The sequence below is a fragment of the Acomys minous genome (genome assembly GCF_964271855.1).
Source record: "Acomys minous genome assembly, chromosome: 14".
Lineage (NCBI taxonomy): Eukaryota > Metazoa > Chordata > Mammalia > Rodentia > Muridae > Acomys > Acomys minous.
The window spans coordinates 30,949,754-30,975,911 of record NC_140496.1 but is presented as its reverse complement, the minus strand read 5'-3'; the positions used below and the strand labels follow the sequence as shown (position 1 = coordinate 30,975,911).

Genomic DNA, 26,158 nt, shown 5'->3' with positions numbered 1-26,158 from the left:
TTGTCTTTGCACTGTGGCTACAACATGTTGCATCCTCACCACTAATACGCTAGCTCCAATTTCTGTACATTATTTTATGATTTTTTTTTTGTTTTTTTTTGTTTTTTTGAGACAAGCTTTCTCTGTGTAGCCTTGGCTGTCCTGGACTCACTTTGTCGACCAGGCTGGCCTCGAACTCACAGAGATCTGCCTGCCTCTGCCTCCTGAGTGCTGGGATTAAAGGCGAGCGCCACCACCGCCCGGCTGTACATTATTTTAAATCTTTTATCTTAGTTTTTTTTTAGTGTGTGTGTGTGTGTGTGTGTGTGTGTGTGTGTGTGCGCGCGCGCGTGCACATGCCTCTGGAGGTCACAGACATTGGCTCCCCCTGGAATTATGAGTTATAACTCTATAACAGAGAGTTATGAGTCATCCAATGTGAGTACTGGGGTTCAAATCTAGTCCTCTGCAAGAGCAGTATGCTCTATTAACCGCCAAGTCATCTGTCCATCCCCGTTAAAATATAATTTTAGTAACAAGAATAAATTAATAAAGGAAAAATATATATAATTTTACTAATCTTTGGGATTTTCATATAAAGTATTTTGATCATGTTCACCCTCACTGTTCCCCCTAATTCCTTCCAGATCTACCACCTACTTCTCCCCCCACCCCCACTCCAGACTTCGTGTCCTTTCTCTGTTTTTAATTGCACACTAAGTCCAAGCCGTGCTGACCAACATGCTCCCAGGTGTGAGGCCATCCACTGGAGTATGGTGAACCTAGCAGGAGCCACACCTACACCATTTCTCACTACTTTAGAAGCCATCAGCTATTAACAGCTATTAACAGCTCACAAGCCCCTGCCTCCAGGCAAGAACAACTGACTTGATTTCCTGTGGGTCTTGTGTGGGCAACCACAGGCCTTGTGAGTTCACAGATGCAGTAGCCCTCCCGTGTCTAGCAGTCATTGTTTTGCCCTGGGTTTCCTAACCTCTGGCTCTTACAGTCTTTCTGCCCTCTCTTCCTTGATGGTCCCTGAGCCTTGGGGATGGAGCTGACATAGCTGTTTCATCTGGGGTTGAGCACTCCACTAACACTTATTTTCTCTACTTCACATCTGGGTTTCCTAATCGGGTTCCAAGGATCGAACTCAAGACCTCAGACTTGCATGGAAACCACTTTTGACCACTGAGCCATCTTATGGGCGGGCCCCTTCTATACATTATCACCAACACATCATTTTTTTTAATGGCTGTCGAGTTTGGTATGAAGTTGTGTGTCTTGTTATTCGAAGTTCCCTGACGATTAATGACACAGAATACCTTTTCCTGCTTGTGGCCACTTGGCCTGTTGTTTTGGAGAAATGTGTAGTCATGTCTTCTGCTTCGTTTTTAATTGTTTTCTTTAAAATTTTGAGTTGTATAGCTTCTTTGCATATCCTAGATATCTATCACATATTATTTTTACTTAGGCTGTGGTACTTTTTCATTTTCTTTATTTTTTTATTGTATGTGCATGAGTGTTTTGCCTGCATGTATGTCTATGTACCATGTGCCTGCCTGGTGCCCAAAGAAACCAGAAGAGGAAGTGAGGTCCCCTGGAATTGGACTTACAAATGGTTGTGAGCCACCATGTAGGTGCTAGGAATTGAACCCAGGTCCTGTGGAAGAGCAGCTCTTTCTCTTGACCACTGAGATAACTCCCTCACCTTCTTTCATCTTCTTCATGGCATTGTTTATATCCTAGGACTTTAAAATCTTGTTTTTCCCTTCATGCCGTGTTGTGGGGTTGAAGGTGCGAAGAAGCGCTTGCCTAGTCAGACACCATGAGGATCTGCTCTGTCTCTTCTCAAGTTGCAGAGCCCTAATTCTTACATCTAAGTTTTGAGATAATTTTTTTAAAAAAATGGTGTGAGGAGAGGATTTGAGAGCTGATAGAAAAGAAACAAAGTTTGATCGTAAAACTTATGGCATTAACCATACTTTACCGTTTGTGCTTTTCTTGTTACTTCCTGTGGATTTGAGCTGCCATCCAAAGTCGCCTCTCACTCAGATGCAGCTCTGTTTGCACAATTCAATGCTAGAGACATTTAGGAAGAGGGAATCTCAGCTGAAAAAGTGCCCCCGTCATACTGGCCTTTGGGCAAGCTGGTGGTGCATCTTTCTTGATTTACTATTGATGTGGAAGGGCCCAACTCACCATGGGCAATAATACTCCTGGGCTGGTGTTTCCTGGGTACTATAAGGAAACGGGATGAGGCACTGGAAAGGTGGCTTAGTGGCTGAGAGTGAGTCCTGCTCTCGTAGAAGACCTGAGTTTGGTTCCCAGCATCTACAGCCTGCTGCTCACAACTGCCTGTAACTCCAGCTGCGAAAGACTCCACATCTCTAAAGGCTCTGTGCTCGTATGCACAAACCCACACACGTATACACATAGAAAGAAGAAAGAATGAAAGAAAGGAAGGCAGGCAGGCAGGAAGGAAGGAAGGAAGGAAGGAAGGTACCAAGCAAGCAGGCAGGTTGGGCAAGCCATTAGAAACGGTTTCCGCCTAATTTCCTGCCTTGAGTCCCTGCCTTACCTTTCCTGGATGACGGACCACAAGCTGTAAGATGACATAAACCCTTTCCTTTCCTCGTTGCTTTTGGTCATGGCATTTATCACAGTAATATGAGCTAACTAAAACAGTTTGTCTACATTGGCTATCCCAAAGATCTCCGTTGTTTCCTACGAAGTCCAGTGGCAGGAGCTCTTTATACTCTCTTCCAAATAAAGTCAGTCCTTCAGTCAGCCACCCAGAACTCTGTCAGACTGGCAGCTTTTTCCATAGGCAAACCCTCCTACCACCGGGGCTGGGGAGATGGCTCAGCGGTTAAGAGCACCGGCTGCTCTTCCAGAGGCCTGAGTTCAATTCTCAGCTACAACACGATGGCTCACAACCATCCACATCTGATGCCCTCTTCTGGCTTGAAGGTATACATGCAGATAAAGCACTCAAATACATTAAATAAATAGATAAATAAATAAATCTTAAAAACAAAAAAACAAAAACAACCTCCTACCATGGACACAGATATGGGAACAGTGGATCATCTTCCGTGTAGTGACATCCCTGATGTACAAGTGCAATGTTCTGTAGCTATTGTACAGACCTTGGTTGACACAGCATGACCCTCACAGCTAGAATACATTTTGATGCTTCATACTCCTCTGCCCACTTTTTCTCTTCTAAGACAAGGCTAGCTAGTCTTAAATGCTCAGTCCTTCTGCCTCAACCTGCTGAGTTTTGGGACTATAGGTATAATCTCAGATATCATAAGAGAATGCCCAATATTCTCTCACCAGTATTTTTTTTAAAGATTTATTTATTATTTATACAGTATTCTGCCTGCACATACACCTGCAGGCCAGAAGGGGGCATCAGATCACATTATAGCTGGCTGTGAGCCACCATATGATTGCTGGGAATTGAACTCAGGACCTCTGGAAGAGCAGTTAGTGCTCTTAACCTCTAAGCCGTCTCTCCAGCCCCATTTCATCACTATCTTACAAGAAAGCAAGAGCTCTGTGGTTCTGAGGGCAGCCTGAGGCCTAACCACAGCTGCCTATGATAATCAGAATGGACTACCACCTTCTTAAAACACAATAAAACTAAAACATTTCTTAGTTTGTATTACGGTGAATCAAGACAGTACTTCTCAAGTTGGAAAACTTGTTAACATTCAGGCCAACAAGATGGATCTGGAGTTGCCCGGGTCTGCATTTCTAACTAGTTCCCAGAGCCAGACATGTTAGGAATCCAAAAGTGATCCTCAGCAAGGAGGACTCAACTCCTCAGGTAAATCTATGACATTAAAGCTTTCCAGTCAGAAGTGCCAAGGAGTAGCTTGCCTCCCCTGCTTGTGAGGGACAGGATATTATGTACTTCAGACTGACCTCAACCCTGTATGTACCAAAGGATGAACTCAAATTCCAAATCCTCCCATCTCCACTTCAAACATTCTGGAATTACACATCTACTTAATGCCATTGGACTATGTGCTTGAAAGTGGCTAAACTAGCAGAGTTTGTTATGTATATTTTACAATACAAGACGTCAGGAAAGTAGGTTGGAACTGATGAAACCAAAGTGTATTTATATATAATACACAATAAGTAAACACAATCTCTCAGGCAAAAAGAGTTTAAGAGATCAAGAGAAAGCAAAGACCTTAGTAAAGGAGAGAAAGAAAACAGGGAAGGAAAAGAAAGGGAGAAGTCTGGCTACTCCAGTGTTTCTGAGCCAAAGGAAAACATCAAAGTCTGCTAGAAAAACCCAGAATCTTGCCAGGCGTGGTGACGCACACCTTTAATCCCAGCACTGGGGAGGCAGAGGCAGGTGGATTGCTGTTAGTTCAAGGCCAGGGTGGCACAGAGAAACCCTGTCTTGAAAAATCAAAAACAAAACAAAACACCCCAGAATCTTGAGAGGGCCCCACCCTTTGCAAACTGTCACCTTCCGTTTTGGTAGTGTACTGAGAGGTGGGGAGACGGAGCAGGAGCTCCCAGAATTCCATGAGCTAATGGGTCCTTGCCAACAGGACAGGGCCAAGGCCTACACCTTGAACAAAAAGTTACGGAAGCAGCTGGCTGAGTTCCGGGCCCCACAGGTGATGATGTACGTCAAGGAGAAGATCATGAACAGGAACCTGGAGAAGACCATCAAGATGTGGGAGAGGAAGGTGGACATTGCGGAGGTGAGCTTGTTGTCCCCAGGCAGGATGGAGTCTGACTTGGCTCGGACCATGGCGTCCGACCATGGGTCCATGAGTATCTCAAGCTGTCAACATTTTTTCTTCAGGGTTCTCTTTATAGGGCTTAGATTATAGGGGTGTTGCCATGTGATGTCTGAGAAATCTCTGAGGTTTCAACATTCCTCAGCCAAGAATGAAGAGTGGGGTTTTTTTTGTTTGTTTATTTGTTTGTTTTGTTTGTTTGTTTCCTAAGCTCCTGCTTTTAATGGCTAGGGACAGTGTACTTTAGGGTCAGGAAGAGACTCCTGTTACATGGGTATGTTTAGTTGTTTCCACAATGAATTCTAGAATCTTCTGAATGCCTCCATATCATGGGTATGTAGTAACTGCTGCTTCTTACATGAGAAGATAACTTTTAAGAAATTGAAAAGCTGCACATGGTCGTCATACCTTTAGTCCCAGCACTGGGAGACAGAAGCAGGTAGATCTGTGTTTGGGGCCAGCCTTGTCTCTATAGGCAGTTCCAGGCCACTCAGGACTAAATAGTGAGAGAGACACAGAGACAGAGAGACAGAGAGGGAGGAAGGCAGGGAGGGAGAGATAGAGAGAGAGAGATAGATAGAGAGAGAGAGAGAGAGAGAGAGAGAGAGAGAGAGAGAGTAGAAAACAGAGAAAATGTGGCTTTATAACTAAGCCTGCAGCCTTTGAGATGGGCGGTATGCACCTCGACCTCAGGGTGGCCAGCCCATGCAGGACGTCATTAGTGTCACTTAAAATCTACATGGGCTGCTGGGGAAACCAGGATCTTTGTACATCTTGGCCCCATCTCCATTTCCCTCAGGTGGTAACTTGGTGATAGGGAAGACACTAGGGCCTTAGTTTGGGGCACATCATACCTGGAACTTAGAGAATCCAACAGACACATGGCCTGTCTCATTTTCCTGGACAAAACAAACTCTTTAAAACAGCCCTTGGGGTTTTTGTTGTTGCTGGTTTTTTGTTTTTGTTTTTTCCTTTTAGGAGACAGGGTCCCATGTAGCCCAGGCTATCCTTCAGCTTAATTCAGCTTAATATGTAGCTGAGGATAGCCTTGAACTTCTGATCCCACTCCCCCACCTCCCAAGTTCACTAACACTCCAATGTTTATAGGGCACTGTGTATCAGACCCAGGGCTTTGAGCAAGCTAGGCACACACCTCAGCCCTAGGAAAGTCTTTTGGGTATCCATTGCCCTATGATGATGTCTGCCAGCAAGGTGTATCACAGGACCCTGCCCCCCAACAGGGTTACCTGCATAGTCAGTTTAAACATGGCAGTAGCGTTCAGCAGAGGCACACACTGTTTTTCCTAAGTAACCCTTTCCCCTTTCCCCCCTTTTTTGTAGATGTCTTTAAAGGGGTACCGGAAGGCCTGGAATAAAATGAAAACATCGGATGAGGAGCTACAGACTCTTTAGCCCCCTGGAAAATAAGTGGGGTGGGGTGGGGTGGGGGCAGTCCACAGCTTGCACACCAAGAAGTGATCCATTAAAGTATTCTAGTATTCTCCAGTAATGGGGTTCTCTCACTTGTTGCCTATACCCAGCTAATGTCCCTCCCCTCCCCCCCCCACTACCAGGCCAACATCTACATGGTCACCTGCAGGGCCACATCTACCTGTGGGAATATCCTCCCAGACTGGGCCCCTAGAACCATGAACACTGAAAGAACCACAGGGCAACTCTAATGGTTTTGACACTTGTTAGCCCACATTTAGTTCACAAGCATAAATGAAAGTGACCTTCCCACATATGGGAGTGGGACAGAGGAGGGAGAGCCAGCCCAGTGCTGCCGTGGGCCTGCCCATGGCTGCCCAGGTGGCACCTAACAAGCAAGAGCAGACACCAGAACAGGACGGCAGATGCCTAGCACCCTGCGCTCTGAGCTCCTTCTCTATGGTGCTTAGGTTGGCTCCTAGCTAGACACCGCTGCCCAAGAAAACAAGCACGAGGGACATCAAGATCCTCTCTTGGGACCAATGCAGCCTGTTCTGGCCAGCCACAGCCCCGCCTTCCCCTGCCTCCCCACCGTAGTAATCATAGTACATGGGTTGAACAGCCACCTTTGAAATCCAGCCTGATTCCTGAGGCCCATTTGCCCCCAAGTTCTGCCTATCAACTGTTGGCTGGTCGTACAATGTGGAAATTTTTTGTCCTTGGTAGTAGGGCCACGCAGCATGGCTGTCTTCAGAATTGGCATTCTTTGTCAGGGCGATATTGGACTTGTCAATGAAGAAGTCAGAAACCAACTCCCAGGGGTGGAGTGAGGACAGGAAAGGGCCAGCCCTCCTCGCCTTGGCCGTGATCCAGTCGCTGTAGTCTTCCACGTTGGCATAGAGAAACAGGCCAGGGCACACATCGCCTCCATAGGTTAGGAGTCCTCTTAGGACCCAGAGATTAAACTTCGCAAGTTGGCACATCATAGGGCTTCCTGGTTCTCCCTGCAACAAAGGACAGAGGGCCTTAGGTCTCAGAAAAAAAATGTCTTTTGTGCCAGTGTCTGTTTTAGAAAGTTTTGCACTGATTCTCTCTGGAAATGGGGGCAAATTATAGCCTAACTGTTTCAAATCTAGACAGCCACCACCAATTACAAGGAGACTCCCCCACCTCCGCCCCGCCCCGCCCCACCCCGCCCCGCCCCGCCCCGCCCCGCCCCGCCCCGCCCCCTTGTCCCTTCTTCTCCGTCTCTCCCTCTTTCTTGCCTGTTTGTTTGAGTCTAGATCTTTTCTAACCTACTCACTATGTAGCTACAGATGACCTTGAACTCTTGAGCCCCAGGACTCCAACTCCTCGTGTGGGAGCACAGGCACGCTGCCACAACTGCTCAGAATGCAGGGCCGGGGATCAAATCCCTGAAGCCAGCACTTTATGAAGGACAAGCTACTTCCCCAGCCCAACTTTTCTTTGTATTACACAAATTATCTGTGACCCAGGCACCCAGGTTGCACATAGCTTCCTGGCTCATTCCCCCACCCCCAACTCTGCTTTGGCTGCTCATTCTTCAAATATGATTTCTTTTCTTTTTTTTCTTTTTTCTTTTTTTTTTGTTGTTGTTTTGTTTTTTGAGACAGGGTTTCTCTGTGCCTTGGCTGTCCTGGACTCACTTTGTAGACCAGGTTGGGCTTGAACTCACAGCAATCTGCCTACCTCTGCCTCCTGAGCGCTGGGATTAAAGGCGTGCGCCACCACCTGGCTCATGATTGCCTTTCATTCTGGCTTAGAACAGTCATGTTTCTGAACCCTTCTCTTTTTGTTTCTGTGCTGGGCCTACAGCTTCCCTCCCTGTGTCACAGCTGCAGTCGCTCCCTCTGTTCATCAGCCCTGCCATACTGTAGTCTTGCTTTTTCCTGGAGGAAGAGTCTTCAGGGGCTCAGGAACACACACACACACACACACACACACACACACACACACACACACACATACACACACACACACACTAATCTGCAAAGTGAGAAGGCAGAGGCTTAGCAAACTGAGCTGGATTTGTGACCAGGGCAAGTGGCCTGGTTCTAATCCAATATGGAGATGAGTTAGTGCCTGTGACACGTGCTGGGCATGCAGTGTGCCCTCAGTAAAACATTAGTTACAGTTATTGTGAGGGATTGTACAGGCTGTAATTTTTCTGTAGGAAGTTGATGAAATGGGCAAAGTCGTAGGGTGGTGGTGGTGCTGTCTGCCTTTAATCCCAGCACTTAGGAGGCAGAGGCAGACGGATCACTGTGAGTTTGAGGCCAGCCTGGTCTACAAAGTGAGTCCAGGATAGTCAAGGCTATACAGAGAAACCCTGTCTTGAAAAAAAAGAAAAAAAGAAAGAAAGAAAGGAAAAAAGACCCAAGATAACCACTAGGCTTCATTATCCCATCTCCCATCGCAGGCCCCTTTTACTGCAAGTGCCAAACCTCCACGCACACCTCACGGTCCATGTTGGTCCAAGATAGGGAAAGAACTATTCACTCTCCTTAATTTATGACCCCCTTGACTGGAAGAGCCAAGGCAAGATGGCCAATGATGTTGGTCACTGAGGCAACCAGTGAGCAGGGGTGGCAGCTGACGGGAGCACACAGTTTGGACAAACTCAAGGATGAGATCAGAGGAGCAGAGGGGTGCCTCTCAGCTGCTTCCCATCTGAGGCCTGGGTCATGGCCTGCCTGGGGTGGCTGTCCCCCTCCCACCGCACTTCCGGTTGCTTAGGAAGTGTGGGTAGAGCCAAGGTGAGAGTGAGTGGGGGAAGGAGTGATGGCAAGCAGGGCAGAGTTAAGGCAGACAGGTTCTGCAAAGACACTGCCATGTCTGGGTAGCCTTTCAGAAGGCCAAAGCCAGTCTATGGGCAGCACGCTGTATGCATGTTTGTGTGTTGCTCACTCCAGTGGCAGCACAGCACCCTTGTAGTTCCTTTTTTTTTTTTTTCAGTCTGTTGTGTCACCCCACACTACCAAATTGCAGATGGCTGAAAGGTTATTTTGGAGTTCTGGCTGGTCACTTGGTATGGCTGAAGGCCATTGTCTGTACCACAGCTACGGTTGTTTGGGGCATGGAGCTCCCTGCTGAAGAATGGTGTGGACTCCATCCTTTCATTGGTCCCGCCCCCACCCCAGTCCAATCATAACTGCCCTTGAGGAAGACAAAGGGTGGAATTTAGGACACACATCTTCCCCCCCCCCTCTGCCCCCAAGACAGGGTTTCTCTGTGTAGCCTTGGCTGTCCTGGACTCACATTGTAGAACAGACTGGCCTTGGACTAACTCACAGAGATCCACCTGCCTCTGCCTCTCAAGTGCTGGGATTAAAGGCATGCGCCACCACTGCCCAGCTAGGACACACATCTTGATGGCCTTAACACCCAGTAGTGGGTACAGATGCTCCCAGATAGAATACGAATTTGCTACTAACCTCAGACTCAGAATGAACTCAGGCTGTTTTTTTTTTCCTTTTGTTTTTTTCTCCCTTCTTCCCCACCTAGCAGAACAGCGAGTTTTAGTTTCTGAAGTAAAAGCTGCAGAGGCCACCAGCCCAGGGCCCCTAAAACAGTTCTATCTTACCTCTGGGTGTCAGGGGCAGCTCCCACACAGAGAAACCTCTTTCTTTGGGTAGGCCTCTCCCATGACATCCTGAGAAACCTCTAAGAGTTAGAAAAACTATGAAAGTAAAGAGTAGGGGGCTAGAGAGATGGCTCAGCGGTTAAGAGCGCTGACTACTCTTCCAGAGGTCATGAGTTCGATTCCCAGCAACCACATGGTAGCTCACAACCATCCACAATGAGATCTGGTGCCCTCTTCTGGCATGCAGTACACGGAGGCATAATACTGTATGCATAATAAATAAATAAATATTAAAAAAGAAAGTAAAGAGTAAAGAGCAGTTCTTCTGGGTTCATGGGGAAAATTATTAGCCTGGTTCCAAAGCCGGAAGTTTCTTCTACATCAGGCACGTGTGGTGTTCACAGCCCAGATGCCAGATCGCATTCCCAAGAGACAGAAACATTCAAAATACTGCAGTCACCATTAGATGTTTAGTGAGCAGAATTCAGCTCAAAAGCTAAGGGCTAGCGGCTGGGGATGGCCCAGGGGGAAAAGTGCATTCTGAACAAGCTTGAGGGCTAGAGCTTGGATGCTGAGAATCCGTACAAGTGCCTGGTGGGCTCAGGAGGCGGGATGGGACACGTGGGGTGAGTAGGCTAGCCAGCCTAGCTGTGTCAAATGCTCATACTGTAGGTTCAATCGAAAGTCCTTTCCTCAAACAGGTAGGGAGCAATCTAGGAAGACAGTGGCTTTAGACGTACACCCACGAGCTCACATATATGTGCATCCTGCGTGCACACCACACATACATATGCCATGGTAAATAAATAAATATTTCACAGGGATGCCACTTTTAAAAAACAACTTTGCTTTGGATCCATTGATAGCTAATTCTAACTGGTATTGTTCTTTTCTTCTTCTTCTTCTTCCTCCTCCTCCTCCTCCTCCTCCTCCTTCTTCTTCTTCGCATTATGTAAAATTGTGTCATCATCTACAATTGCTGGCATCTTAGGTTCAATGAAGTATGGTCCTGGGTTGGTGGGATGATTGCACTCGGGATTTTCTACTGTTTTTAGGACATTATTCAATCTAGGAAGTTGATGAGGTGGGGCAGTGGTGGCACACACCTTTAATCCCAGCACTCATGATGCAGAGGCCAGCCTGGCCTACAGAGCTAGATCTAGGACAGCCAAGGTTACACAGAGAAACCCTGTCTCTAAAAACAGACAAACAAACCAAAGTGGTTGCTGAGGTCCTCCCTTGGCAGGGAGCAAAGCACAAAAAGCAGCTGACCAATGTCGGGCCACTTCCGAGAGAGCAAATGTGCTGCTTAATGAGAACCATCAGCCTTTGAGATCCAACGGCTTTTCGAAAGCGTGTGTGTGTGTGTGTGTGTGTGTGTGTGTGTGTGTGTGTGTGTGCAGGTGTGTGCGCACGTGTGTGTGCTCTAAAAAACCTTGCCTTCTTCCTAGAAGAAAAATATCCTGACCAGAGGAGTCTTGAAGGTTATTTGAGGAGAGTTGGTGGTCAGCATCTTAGAAAGGCAGATTTAAGTAGAGCATTTGGCTAACATGCTCTAGGTCCTAGGTTTGATCCCCAGAATATATATGCATACGATACACACACACACACACACACACACACAGAGAGAGAGAGAGAGAGAGAGAGAGAGAGAGAGAGACAGACAGACAGACAGACAGACAGACAGACAGTAGACAACGAAAGAGAGATAGAGACAGAGAGACATAGAATTTTTCCTACTAGCCTGAAGTTTTTCTCTTTGCTCTAATATTTACTAGTCTTGGTAAGCCACACTAGTCTTGGTTTAGACACGCGGGGGGCCTGAACCAGATGGTGGTGAATTCTGCATGTTTTGCTCAGCCATTCTCTGCCATTCCTGTTTGTGTACAGAGTAGGGCTTCTTAGAGAAGAAACCCCCAACTCCTGGTAAGCAATGCTCCAGAGGAGAGTCTAGGTTTCATAGATACTGGGTGTTAGGATTCTGCTTCAGTCTGCCTACTTGTGATGTCATTGCTTACCTGCCACAGGCGGCGTGGCCCCGCCCAGGGCCATATAAAGGGACAAACCATCCATGTGGCCCTCCTTCTACTTCCTCTTCCTCTTCCTCTCTACCTCTTCTCTCTACTCCCTTTCTACTCTCTTTCTTCTTCTTCCTCTTCCTCTCTCTCTCTCTCTCTGTCTCTCTGTCTCTCTCTGGGGCACCCCTCTCCCTTTCCTTCTCTCCCCATGCTCATTTTGATTTTTTTTTTTTGAGACAGGGTTTCTCTGTGTAGCCTTGGCTGTCCTAGACTTACTTTATAGACCAGGCTGGCCTCAAACTCATAGCGATCCACCTGCCTCTGCCTCCCGAGTTCTGGGATTAAAGGCTTGCACCACCATGTCCGGCTTTCTCATGCTGATTTAATAAACCTCATATAACATAATATCTGGTACCTTGTATCTATCATTATCTTATTCTCATATACAAAATTGGTATATATATAAAACTAGGTACAGTGACTTCAGTCCTGTAGACATGTATACACACCCACGACTGGAAATGGGACTCACTCCTTTAATTTTGAGCTCATTAATAAGCATTTGTGACCTGGATATGATTAATTATTACACTGAAAATAGTAGCTCAGGGTAATCCTTTCAGAAGACTTTTGGTTTTCAAGACAGGATGTCACTATGTAGCCCAGGCTGGCCTTAAATTCATGGTCCTTCTACTTTGGCCTCCTGAGCACTGGTATTATAGGCATGAGTAATTGAGCACCTATTTTCTGTTAAGTGTTATGCCTACCAGAGACATGAATCCCGTGTCACTGCCCCTGCCTTCACTCCCCATTGTCCAGTAAGGAGGAGCTCCCGGGACCCCTTGGTGCAGCCCATGATTGCGCTTCCACTGTATCAAGTTCTTACCAGACAAATATCGTCGTATTCCTTATGTGTATGACTGGCACATTCTATTTTCCGGTCTCTATGTAAAGGACACAGGTCAGTGTCTTTCACGGAGATTCTCCTCAGGATACTCATTGTCATGTGATTTCCTGTCTGGACCATGCAACAGAGAGCCCAAGAATTATTAACAAGAAGACAGTCCAGTGTCACCGCAGCAGCCACTCACATATCCAAAGAGGAGTGACCAGAAAGCGTTCCTATTCATCCCTTTTACCCGCAGAAATGTGAGTTTTTCCTGAAAACTACCTTTGCTTTGAATTTGAATCTGTAAACAGACAGAGAACAATTCACCCTTCTTTCACATGTAAAGAATATGCGTTTTGTTTCATTCTTAGCCAAGAATGATGGGAAAACGGTTGGCTTAGGTAAGGGTATGCTCAACCCAAGTCCCCCCACTCCTCCCAGCACTTGGTGAGGCAGTCTGCTGCCTGTACACTTCTTGGGTATAGAGATAGAGAAAGAGAGACAGAGAAAGACAGAGGGGGGGGGGGGAGAGGCCTGCCCCCTAGGGATCAACTCTAAAATCTCAAGCATCTTGAGTGATTAAGACAAGCCCTAAAGAAGTTCATCCAAGTTGCCCCCACTGCCAGCACACACACAGCCTCCTCTAGGAGAAGGAATGCATTAACTGCAGACGTGGGATTCCATCCTGCCACCCAGCAGTTCTTCAAAACTGGCTGTCTATGTAGCTTTTTGCCCAGGAAGCAGATGGCCTGGACCAGGTTGTCGAAACGCATGGCAGATTCTGTCCTCAGGAGGGCTATGTTATTGCTCATTGAGATGTTATTAAAGTTCTCGTGGGGGATGATGGCATTGACAGAGTACTCTGTGTGATCGATCTTTCTGGAATCCATGTTAGCTATACCAACAACAGCAATAACCTTCTTCCTAGAGAGAAAGACAACAAAGGGATTTTGAGAAGTCAAGGCAGCAAGGAAGCGTCACACTTCCTCCACGTCTCACTTACGGTTTTTATTTGCAACCTGGCATGCTCATCCAACCCAATCCCTGGGTGTTTCGTTTTTGTTTTTAATTTATGTGTGTGCATGCGTGTATGCATGCATGTACACATGCGTGTTGTGCATGTGTACCACATGTTCCTGCCAGGGCCAGAAGAGGGTCCTGGATCCCTTGGATCCGGGATTACAGGTGGCGATGAGCTACTTAATGTTGGGATCTGGGCTCTCTGGAACAGTGAGAAGCACTACAACTGCTGAGCCATCTCTTTTTCCAGTGCCCGGGTTGGTTTTTACTCATATCGTTGAACTCAGAGTCCAGGGAATCTCTTCTGAATTTCTAGGTTTGTGCTCTCCTCAGTGAGCCCAAGGCCTTTTATCTTACAAACCAAAGACCATCTGTTCACATATTTGGGGTAACTTTTTCTATAGGAATAGTCTCTTTAGACAAAGTAGCAATAATATCAACTATTGTAATTATGACTCTCACAGTCTTAGCACTTAACTTAGCACTTAATTTTATGAGTTTTTTGTTTCTGTTTGTTTGTTTTGTTTTAAAGGTTTATTGGCTGAGCCTGGCACTGGTGGCGCACGCCTTTAATCCCAGCACTTGGGAAGCAGAGGCAGGCGGATCACTGTGAGTTCAAGGCCAGCCTGGTTTACAAAGCGAGTCCAGGATAGTCAAGGCTACACAGAGAAACCCTGTCTCAAAACAAAACAAACAAACAAACAAAAAACAAAAAAAATTTATTGGCTGGGCATGGTGGCACATGCCTTTAATCCCAGTACTTGGGAGTCAGAGGCAGGCAGATCGCTGTAAGTTCGATGTCAGCCTGTTTTACAAAGGGAGTCCAGGACAGCCAAGGCTACACAGAGAAACCCTGTCTCAAAAAAACAAAAACAAAAACATAAAAAATGCATTTATTTATTATATACACAATGTTGTATCTGCATGTACAATTGCACGCCAGAAGAGGGCATCAGATTCATCATAGATGTTGTGAGCCACCATGTGGTCCCTGAGAATTGAACTCAGGACCTCTGGAGGAGCAGCCAGTGCTCTTAACCTCTGAGCCATCTCTCCAGGCCAGCACTTAACATTTTAAAGCATCTCTCCTCACATACTCTTTGGCAGACTTGATATAGCTTATGAGTGGAAAGACATGGCTGAAGAGTGGAGGGTTTAAGCTGTATTCTCTTCTTCACCCCTTGGGATTCCCTCAAGAAACCACAAGAATGCGAAGCACTCACCATGAACCCATACAGAGGAGTCAGCACTTGGCGTCTGAGCAAAGGCCTGCAAAGGACAGCAGGGAGCGACTGAGGACACCTGCTGCCACTGGCCTCAGAAGAAGCTGGGTGGTAAGGTTCTCAGCAAAAAGGTGGGTAAGAGTGAAGGTCAAGTCAGAAGCAGCAGGAAGAAGAACAGAAAACACAGATACTGAGAAAGTAGAGCCGGGCATGGTGGCACATGCCTTTAATTCCAGCACTAGGAGACAGAGGCAGGCGGATCTAAGATCAAGCTCAGCCCGGTCAACAGAGTGAGTCCAGGACAGCCAGGGCTACACAGGGAAACCCTGTCTCAAAAAAACAAAAAGAACAGACAAACAAAGACTTAGGAAGTAGGCTGAGAACAATGACCAAAAACGAGATAGAAGTTAGCATGTGCATGTGTGTGTGTACATGTATGGGGTTGTGCATGTGTGTTCCCGTGTGTGGAAGCCCAAGGCCGATGTTGGCAATCGTCCTCAGCTGCTCTTCCATTTTGCTCATTGGGACAAGGACTCATAAGCCCAGATCTCAGACATAGCCGGCTCCCTAGGTGAGAAGAGTTAGGCCACGCAGAGCTGCATGGAGCTGGGTGAGGGAACCAATCTGTATATCACCTCAGAAGAAAATAGACCCTGATCTTACTCTCCTCTCCAGGCTGTTGTCAGTGCTCACATTGACAGCCCTCGACTGGACCTAGTATGCAAAGGAAACTGATGTTGTCACCCATCTGGGGACCACAAGAGGGGGGTAGGTAGAGAGTGGATCATGAGTGGCAGATGGGAGCCATCTGGCACAGCCGGACATCCAGCCCCACAGAGATGAAGTCATCGTAAGTCTGACTGACACTTTATTGTCTAACTCGAGAAACTCGTGAAGATGAAATGAGGGATAACGGCAGAAGCTGGGGTACCCAGGCATCTCCTTGGTGTGGTGTATGAGCATTTGTAGTCACCCTGCTTAAAATCAGGGTCACCTCGGACTTCCCCACAAGAATATTTAACACTGGGAGCCAGAGTGGCAATGAGAGGGGTAGAATGAGGCCTAGAAAATCTTTTCTGGAAAAATATGAGCCATAAATAGGACATGAGTAGGGAATGAGAGGGTTCTACATCAAAATGTTATCAAATGAATTGTGATCTCCAAAAATGGGACTGTATTTGGTAGCAAGGCCCTTATTTTCACATTTGGAGACAGAGGTTCGTAGGGCTTAATCCAATAAGACCAATGTCCCTTTCCCCTTAAAAAAAGAGCTTTGATTCTTCTCATGTGTATGTGTGCATGTGTGTATGTATATATTTGTGTGTATGTGTTTATTGTATGTGTGTATATATGTATATGTGTGTATTTGTGTGTATGTGCATATTGTATGCATGAGTATATGTGTACATGTGTATGTATGTGTGTGTATTTGTGTGTTTACGTATGTGTGTGTTTGTGTGTGTGTGTGCATGAGTGTGTATGTAGGACTGGGGTTGAAGTCGGGAATCTTCCACAATCTCTCTTCTGTCTTATTTTCTTTTTTGTTTTGTATTTCTTTCTTTCCTTCTTTCTTCTTCTTCTTCTTCTTTTGTTTTTTGTTTGTTTGTTTGTTTTTGTTTTTGTTTTTTCGAGACAGGATTTCTCTGTGTAGCCTTGGCTGTCCTGGCCTCACTTTGCAGGCCAGGCTGGCCTCAAACTTACAGTGATTCATTCTGCCTCTGCCTCCCAAGTGCTGGGATTAAAGATGTGTGCCACTGTGCCTGGCTTCCATGGCTTCTATCTTATTTTCTTATTTATTTATTTTTAAAAGATTTATTCATTATGTTTACAGTATTCTGCCTGCAAGCCAGAAGAGAGCATTAGATCTCATTATAGATGGTTGTGAGCCACCATGTGGTTGCTGGGAATTGAACTCATGACCTTTGGAAGAGCAGTCAGTGCTCTTAACCTCTGAGCCATCTCTCCAGCCCCTGTCTTATTTTCACACAGAGAAAAATAGCCATGTGAAGACACAGCTGGAAGGCTTCTGCCTCTAAATCAAGAAGGGAACAAACCTGCCCACACTCTAACCCTGGTCTTTCTGAGTTAAACCACCCAGTCTATATTTCTATGGAAACCTGAGCTGACTAGGGGAGAAAGAATTCTATGCTAATAGACATAAAAATCAATATAGAAAAATACATAGATATTCATGAACACTGGTTTGTTGTTGTTGTTTGTTTGTTTGTTTTTTGTGTATACAATGTTTTGCCCTCATGTATGCCTGCAGGTCGGAAGAAGGTACCAGGTCTCACTATAGATGGTTGCGAGCCACCATGTGGTTGCTGGGAATTGAACTCAGGACCTTTGGAAGAACAGTGTTCTTAACCTCTAAGCCATCTCCCCAGCCCAACACATTAGTTTTTAAAAGAGAAACATCCAAGAAATTGATGACAGCACATGGCACAAGGGAAAGAAACTAGTGACCAAGAGGACATTCTCCCTGCATATCTTTGCTTCCTTGTGGCTAGTCACCCATATACCTGGATTTCCACTGAAACATAAATCCCAGCTCTTCTGAAGACAGTGCTTAGAATGCTCAGAATGGTCGAGCATTTGACACACCATTGTAGGCTTTCCTACAGTACAGCCTCTAGCAAAACTAGGCTTTCTTGAACCCCTGGCAATAGGAGTGCTTACTTTCATACCAAAATGGTTAGGAAAGCACCAAAATCCAACATGCTGTGTGTGCCCGGGCAGACTGTGAGGAGTTCCTGTGTGAGACCCAAGTCCTTATGAGACTGCTTAAGACAAACACACCAACAGGGCCTATGGTATGCCCACGTGTGCTAAATGTGTCCTTGGAGGATCAGGTGTGCTTCCCTTTTGAAGAGCAGAAAAATTGTTGTAAAAGTGTTGAATGCACAAGCACAGCATCATGAAGTAAAATAAATATGGAGCTTTTTAAAATAATAAAAGTCAAGGCTCTGTAATATATACTATATATAATCGTATATACATTATATATAATATATAGCATTATACATAATATATAATATAAAAAAATATAAATTCTGACCAGTGTGGGTCAAGAGTGGAGCATCCATAATGAAGTTAATGTTTTATGCCATCAAGTAAACCTCCAGTAGCAGGAATGGGTTACCTATTATTGAGTCATTGGCCAAAGATGGTTCCATGGAAACACCCCCCACCCCAAATCATTGACTATTGCCAAGGCTATTGGTTACTCTCCACAACTTGATGGTAAGGCCCTACTGCTGAAGACATCACTTAACTTATTTCATTGAACAAGGAGAAATTCATCGGGTGTCTAACTAGACGCTTCCCTCCTACTGAGTACTGTTCCTGGTACCAGAAGGTATTCTGCACAGGACCAGAGGAAAAAGAGGAATCATATCATCCAGCTATAAACTCTGATCTACCACAGCAACCTGCCTGCAAGACATACTGGTGTAATGGTGGCCCAAACATTATGGGCATAACCAATCCTTACATGAGCTAGAGCCCACACCCGATACAAGAACCTGAGTCATGGGCCTAGAAATGACTGCTAACGACATACCCATAGATCAGTGCCTCGATGAAACCACATCAAAGAAGATTTTTCTTGTAGCAGCTGGGAGTTAAGATAAGAGACCCACAACTGGACAATGTGCCCAGAGTGCGAGTCTTAGGAGCACTCATTCCTAAGTGAGATGTGTCCGTTAACCTCCTCCTCTCAAGGCTCAGGGAAGAGAAGGGAAAGTGTAAGAGCCAGAGGTGGTGGACCACAGGACTGAAGTGCTTGTGAACTCAGACTGTGGCAGCACACACAAGGCAGGCAGGGTCCCAGCACTGAGAGGGGATGAGGACACAGAAAGCCCAAGGTTAGAGTGTCAGCAGGTTTTTTTCCCTTCTGGACTTCCAGGTAGCCATGACCAAGAAGCTATTGCAATTGATTCTTGATGACAAAGGGACAATCAGTTCTCTCTAGTGTGGTTACTGGGTATGTAGACCACACTCCAGGGAATCCCCCATGCCCAAGTACCCCAACACAAAATGAACTCAGTGGGATTGTTGTGTGCTTTTTGTTTCATTTTGTTGTTGTTGTTGTTTTTAAATTTTATTGATCTTTTGCTTATTTGTCTTGATTTTCATTTCTGTGGGATTCTTTTTTTTTTTTTTGAAAAAGAGAGAAAAAGAAACAAAGTTGAGTAGGTAGAGAGGTAGAGCAGAGTTGGGAGAGGGGGAAACATGCTTCAAATATATTTTATAAAAAGTATTTAATTTTAGAAAAACCCTGTCTTGAAAAGATAGATATATATATTTTAAGTAAATACAAAGAAAATGCCATAGGAAGCCTACTATTTTATATGCACTCTGAAGAATAATAAAGTAATTTAAGAATACATAAAGCAAGTGTTAAGATTTCAGTAGCTAGCTGGGCGTGGTGGCACATGCCTGTAATCCCAGCACTTGGGAGGCAGAGGCACCCAGATCTCTGTAAGTTCAAGGCCAGCATGGTCTACAAAGCAAATCCGTGACAGCCAGGGCTGTTACACAGAGCAACCCTGTCTTGAGAACCAAAAAGGAGGAAGAGGAAGAAGAAGAGGAGGAAGAGGAGGAGGAGGAGGAGGAGGAGGAGGAGGAGAAGAAGAAGAAGAAGAAGAAGAAGAAGAAGAAGAAGAAGAAGAAGAAAGAAAGAAAGAAAGAAAGAAAGAAAGAAAGAAAGAAAGAAAGAATCCAGCCACAACAGAACATTCTATCAAGTGTTTATGTTACAATTTCTTTAGCCAGTTAAACTGACTATACTTTCAGGCTGGGAAGATGGCTCAGTGGATAAAGCCCTCAGTGCAAGCATGAGGATCAGAGTTCGGGTCCCCAGTACCCACATAAAAGCTAAGTGGCCTGGCCAGCTAAATCAGTGAGCATCCAGGGTCAGTGAAAGACCCTGCTTTAGAAAAGTGGGGAGCAATGGAAGCAGACACCTGATGTCACACACACACATAGGCAAACACATCACACACATGTACACACCACACCCACACACAGACATACAAACAAATCTCTATGCTTTCTCCCTCCATTCATGTAACACGTATACTATCTTATTTACAGGTGCATAAAAATTATATTATAATTTGATTATCTGTGATCACAAGACGTTTGCTTTTTGTGTGGTTGTTTTTGTTCCATTTGTTTTTGTTTGTTTGTTTGTTTGTTTGTTTTGATGGCATGTAGCCCAGGCTGGCCTCAAACTCAGCATATAGCTAAGAATGACCTTAAACAAGTGATCATTCTGCCTCCACCTTCCAAGTGCTGAGATCACGGGTCTGTGTCACAATGTCCCTTGGTTTTTTACTTTCTCTCTGCCATTTTCTGTGTAACTAGCCACCCAGTGAGCATGAGAGGTACATAAAATATTTCTTCTCCAGAGGTTCAAATGACCTTACCTTCGGAGAACCAGCATTAAGAAGATAATTTGAACCCCTGGGGAAACATCCTAAAAGTTAAGGTATTCCACAATACTTATGAAAATATTTTAGGATGTTTGCCAAATACTTTATTTAGTCATATGTATGATTCCCTCCCCCCTTGTTTGTAAGTATTTGAGCTTTTGGTAAGACATCGTGAGTGTTCTGAGCACCCAGAGAAAGGCGTTCTGAAAGCGGCTATTTCCCTCCGTTTTTTCTCTATGCCATTCTGTCTGTGGCAGTGACATCTGTGAGGAGGCCCAAGGTGTCTTAAGAGAGGGCTCCTGCCGACTTCCTTAACTTATCCTGGAAGGACACCAGGTGGATAGCATCTACATCTCTGTGATTGCGGCAACATCCTAAGTGGACTTCCTAGACACAACACGTGGCATCTCGCTTTTCACTGGTACCACCCTCCAAGCTCTTAGGAAAGTCCCATGAGCCACCGATGATGTCAGGACCTTGGCTCAGGTGAGCACACCCCTAGTCTATCCTGCAGGCCCCGCCAGTCCTCCAGACCTGCAAGACACCCCACCCCAGCCCTCCTCCCAGTGGGAGCACTAACCTGTGCTGGAGAGCGGAGGCGATACTGAGGATCCAGAACTCGCTGAGAATGCAGCCAAACGCCAGGTGGGTGTACTGTGGGTCCTGTAGGGAGACCACCCAGGGGAACTCGTTGCTGCCCACGAGGTTCTCCTTGGAATCGTCCCTGATGTCGGCTTTCTGGATGCCGCAAACTGCAGAGGGAGCGTAGGCCTCATTGTGTGGCAAGCTGCTGGGCCCCCTGTGAGCCCCGCCATTCCCCACGCATCGAGACTCCTGTATTGCTTCGCTCTGTTTTGCTTAGGGCTCACTCTACGACCCTAACGCTTTGTTGATCTCAAGAGATCTTCCACACAAAAGATGCTTGGTAGCATCTCTGAACCTTTTAAAAGTCTTACTAAGGCTCTGCTACTGCTGCTCCTCTTCCAAGCACACCTCTTAAACTAGGCTGTGTGTGTGTGTGTGTGTGTGTATGCGCACACATGTGCAAAAGGACCTGTCATCATCCCGTAGAGAGTCTAGCCCTTTTCTTCAGGGAAAAGTTGTTGCTTGCTTCCCCTACTCTCCTCTCACAAGTGTGTGGTGCAGTTTTCCAGATCTGTGATGTCATCACTCTGATGGCCAAATGTATGCATGACTTTGTATATATACTCCTGTGCGTTAGCTTTTTCTAGTTCAGTGTCTGCTATGGTAAGTGTGAAAGATGAAGCCTGTGATGCAATCTAGAATCTCTTGGAAAGGGAATCTTAATGAGGAATTGTCTAGAAGAGGTTAGATTGAGAGCGTGTCTGTTGAGGACTGTCTTAATTGCGAACTGATACAAGAAGAGCCAGGTCACTTTGGGCAGTGCCATTTCCTAGACAGGTGGGGATCGTTAACCGTGTAAGAGTGAAGAAGTGCGTGGCAGACTGGGGGGGCACAGAGCAGGGGGCTTGGCACACACCTTTAATCCCAGCACTCAGGAAGCAGAGGTAGGGGAAATCTCTGAGATTGAGGCCAGCCTGGTCCTACATAGAGTGTTCTGGCCAGTTAGTGCCACATAGTAAGACCTTGTCAAGGAAAAAAAAAAAGTAAAGAAAGCTAGCTGATTGGACAAGCAGGCAGCACGTACCTCATTCTCTCTGCTCTTAACTATGGGTGTGATGTGACCAGCTGCTTGAGTCCCTCAGGTGGGGTGTCTAGCAACAGAAGTAAAAACTACCACACAGCCCTTCCTGAGCAAAACTGCTTTAGGGGCCCCCAATAACTTAAGAGTATAAAAGGGTTGCCGGGCGTGGTGGCGCACGCCTTTAATCCTAGCACTTGGGAGGCAGAGGCAGAGGCAGATGGATCCCTGTGAGTTCGAGGCTAGCCTGGTCTACAAAGCAAGTCCAGGACACCAAGGCTACACAGAGAAACCCTGTCTCAAAAAAAAAAAAAAGAGTATAAAAGAGTCTTGAGGCCCAAAGGGTTAAGCCTGGCCAGCATTCACTGCTTGGGACAATTCTGCCATAACCCTGCAGGTGGCCACTGCTAAGGTGGACGGAGAACTCCAGCTTTAGGGCAGGTAGCACGTGTCTATGTCACACAGGTGGCATGTGGAGCCAATGCAGAAGAATCCAAACTCTACCACTCAACTCGTGACACCCTCAGCCTGAGACTCAGCCTAGCTTTTCCCTGCATCCCCTGCAAGCTGCCGGCATGCACGGCTCCTCCTCCTCCTAGGTCCTCTTGGCTTGTTAGTGTGTCCCCAGGAGCTGGCATGGTGCCTAGTATCTAGTTGGTGATCATTAGCCTATGTGGTGTACGAGTAAAATGACTCTGTCGGTTATCTACTACTCCCTGACCTCCTGTCACGAAGACGATAAAAAGTTCTGGTGTGTGGAAGCTGTCAATGTCCCCCTTCCCGATCCTGCTCAGCTTCTGCCTTCCAGATTGTCCCCCCGGAGCAGTCTCGTGGGAAGCCTGGACTTTGTTTCCATGGAGAGTCCAGTGTTGTTTAAATGCCCCGCCCCCTCTGCCAGCCTGAGGTTGGATGGACCTATGTTGTCCTTAAAGTATATCCTATATTTGTGCAAGTGCAGGAGACTGTTGGAACAGGACAAATTAAGGAGGCCAGAGAGGGGAGGACAAGGCAAGGCCAGGCACTGCCTGACTCCCTTATAGAGTGATGGGGTGAGCTGATCCCCCCGCTTTCCAGGCATCACTCACAACAAGACAGCAACTCCACGAACTATGTTGCTCCCCCAAGCTGCTGACCCCCTCCCTTGCCCAGTGTCCTCCCTCAGCCTTTGATCTACCTTGTCCTGCTGAGTTCCAGCGCCCATAGGACCCCTTAGCACCTTGTGGGGCCAGGGTGTAGAGATTCTTCACCCTAAGAATATCAGGCATCTGCAAGAATCTCTGGACACCGCAGTTGCTAAAAGTTCCCCAGGCTAGACCCCGATGGGTATGTGTGAAGAGGCCTGGATGCAGACTGCAAAGACAAGCGCTGAGATCTGGGGGAAGGCACTACTCTCTCTGGTGCTGGTCCTCGTTTGAAGGGTGTAGTCATGAGTCTGGCTGTATACACCACTTGGGATTGTTGCCCCATCACAGGGGAGATTGTGGGGATATGCAAACTATAGCTCGGTAAATGACTGGGCTGAGCCTTGGGGCAAAACCGGCAATTCTGTTTCCAAAAACGCAAACCGTCTCCCTGCTTGCTCTCAAATCAATGCTTACTTCTGTGCTGGCGGCCTTGGGTCTCCGCACCATGTAACAGGCACCCGTAGCACACCCTGTGCGTTGGACTCCCAGTGAATGCCTTGTCAGCCATTCATCCAGCCTGCCCGGAGCCCTGCCAGGCACTGGGTTTGGGAACTAAGCGGGTTAGGGAAGGTCTTTGAGGGTCTGTGATGGTGACACATGATGCACTGATGGCCATACAGGGAGATATGACCCAGAGGATGTGCTGAGTATTCAGAAGAGAAAACAGGAAGAATGGAAGGGCTTCTTCCATTGGCGACCTAGGATGTGGGCAGCAGAGGCTTTTCCGAAACACAAGAGCTCATTGTCATCTACAGTGTTGTCAAGAACTCAGAGATGGCCAGATAGGGCAGCATATGCCTTTAATCTCAGCACTCAGGAGGCAGAGCCAGGTGGTGGATCGATGCCAGCCTGGTCTACCTAGTGAGCGCCAGGCTAGCCAATGCTACATCCTGAGACTCTTCTCTCAAAACAAAACAAACAACAACATAAATGAACATAGGACCTCTTCACCTTGGGGTATCCTGAGACCAAATTTCCATCCACAGACTTTGCTGGGAGAACACTAAGGCAGAAATACCAACAATGAGATTCCTTGTCTACGCCTTATTTTTTCTCTGGAGACATTAGTGATCTATAACACAGGCCTTAGCCAATCCTTCCCAAGCCGAGAACCTCGGTGTCCATGAGGACATTCCTGTTTCCCAATCACCCACCTGGGTGCTGGGGAAGTAACTCAGTAGTAGAGTACTGGTGCAGAGTCCCTGCCTTTTGCCTGATTCCATCTCTAATGCCATGATGAGAAAATTTAGGTCCAGAGATCAAGTGTTTGTTCCGGGTCTCAGCTATGGCTTAGTAGGAGAGATGTCATGTCTGTGTTTCTGAGCATCTCTTGGTAGAGGGATGGAGGAGGCTGAGGAAGGAAGGTGTGGGGTCTCTGCACTCTGTGTGTGTGTGTGTGTGTGTGTGTGTGTGTGTGTGTGTGTGATCTTCCATCTAACCAATAGTAGCAAAGGTGGGGTGGACAGAGCCTACCTGAGTCAGCTGTTCCCTCTTCACCTGCCCTTTCCTAGGCTGGACATGTTAAGCAGCCACTTCTGTTCCCTGGGAAACCTCTGCTGCTGTGGGACTAGGTCCTCATCAGGGTCACGGTTTGCAGAGCTCAATGTACTCCACCAGGTGAGCAAGGTTGAGCTGAGTGTGGGAGGCAGTTCTCACACTGACCCCTCTCCCCCATAGGCCATTGTGTGCCCTAAAGCTAATTCCTGTTTCCCACCCTTGGAATTAGACCCATACCCATGCCCTGACTGACACTCTGCGTTACCTAGTGCCCCTCACACAGGACGCCCAGGACAAAGTGCTGGGGGATGGTCTTCCTTGCTAGTGAGTCAGTGCCTCTCTGAGCCACTCTGTTTTCCTAGATGACCCTCCACCCCTCCACCACCACACCTCCACCACCACACACACCCCAACCACCACACCTCCACCACCACACACACCCCCACCACCCCATCACCACCACCACCACACACCACCACACACACCCCAACCACCACACCCCACCACACCCGCCACCACCACACACCCCCACCCCAGGCTCCACCTATCACTGAACACCCTAGGACAGGAGCTCCACACTCACTGGCAGATGACGAGTGGGACATGTACAGCAGCAGCAGCAACAGCCCTCTCATCCCCGTCATCCCCAGAGAGAAGCGCAGCGAGCACCATGGGCAGCTGGGAAGACAGAAGACTCATGATTCCATTACCCTCCACGCAAGGCTCCCCCTGCTTCCCGAAGGGGGTGATCCCCATGATAGAAGCCTGTTCTTTTTTTTCCATAGAGGTTCCCAGATGGAGTAAACTGACCTGTCACATCCCCAGCTCTGGGTCCTGTGCAGACATGGGCAGGAAGAGACTGTCTGGCTCCGATGCTTGCCTAGCAGTTTGTGAGATGGTCCAAGGAGAGAGGAGGGTAGTCTGTTTTTTCCAGTTTTCTTCTCAGAGCAGCCTGGGGCCCTGGGTTGGTTCTCTCAAAAGGGTTGGTTTTTTATTTGTGGAATTCAACCCTTGCTTTGACTCTATAGCCATAAAACACTGCTGGAAGAAAAGACAGGGTTTTGGTGGGAGCTCTTCCAGGGTTTAGTGTCTTACTACGATGTCACCCTCCTATTAAAACTCACATCAGAACCCTTCGTGGTGGCACACGCCTTTAATCCCAGCACTCAGGAGGCAGAGGCAGGCAGATCTTGGTGAGTTCGAAGCCAGCCTGGTCTACAGAGCTAGTTCCAAGACAGTCAGGACTGTTAACGCAGAGAAACCCTGTCATGAAAATCAACAAACCAAACCAAACCCTATCTCACATCAAGTCTTTGCTCGGATGATTTCACTAGCAACAGTCCCAGCATTTAGCTCAATCCATTCATGTAGCCACCTGAGACACAGACACTCTCTCATTATGCCCATTTACAGACTCAGAAACTGACACCCAGAGAC

The 26,158-nt window shown here is 46.9% G+C and overlaps 2 protein-coding genes across 3 annotated transcripts in view; one reads left to right on the top strand and one right to left on the bottom strand.

The window, feature by feature from the left end:
• CFAP263 (cilia and flagella associated protein 263) overlaps positions 1–6,281 on the top strand; it is a 28,670-nt gene extending 22,389 nt beyond the window's left edge. Inside the window, exons 8-9 of the mRNA XM_084757104.1 lie at positions 4,560–4,715; positions 6,096–6,281. Coding sequence (XP_084613230.1) covers positions 4,560–4,715; positions 6,096–6,167 — 228 coding nt within the window. The 3' untranslated portion in view covers positions 6,168–6,281. The remainder of the gene's footprint in view (positions 1–4,559; positions 4,716–6,095) is intronic.
• A 170-nt stretch (positions 6,282–6,451) lies between these two features.
• On the bottom strand, positions 6,452–25,664 carry PRSS54 (serine protease 54). 2 transcript variants are annotated; one of them, XM_084757102.1, is made up of 6 exons: positions 25,532–25,664; positions 25,305–25,399; positions 20,958–21,129; positions 13,356–13,620; positions 12,694–12,825; positions 6,452–7,189 (listed from the first exon to the last, which is right to left on the bottom strand). In XM_084757102.1, the coding sequence occupies exons 2-6, from the start codon at positions 25,363–25,365 to the stop codon at positions 6,668–6,670; spliced, it is 1,152 nt and encodes a 383-aa protein (XP_084613228.1). In that variant the 5' UTR covers positions 25,366–25,399; positions 25,532–25,664; the 3' UTR covers positions 6,452–6,667. The 2 variants fall into 2 exon arrangements, with proteins under 2 accessions (XP_084613228.1, XP_084613229.1); XM_084757103.1 differs by having other exon boundaries at positions 6,454–7,189; positions 13,362–13,620.
• Positions 25,665–26,158: the final 494 nt, after the last annotated feature.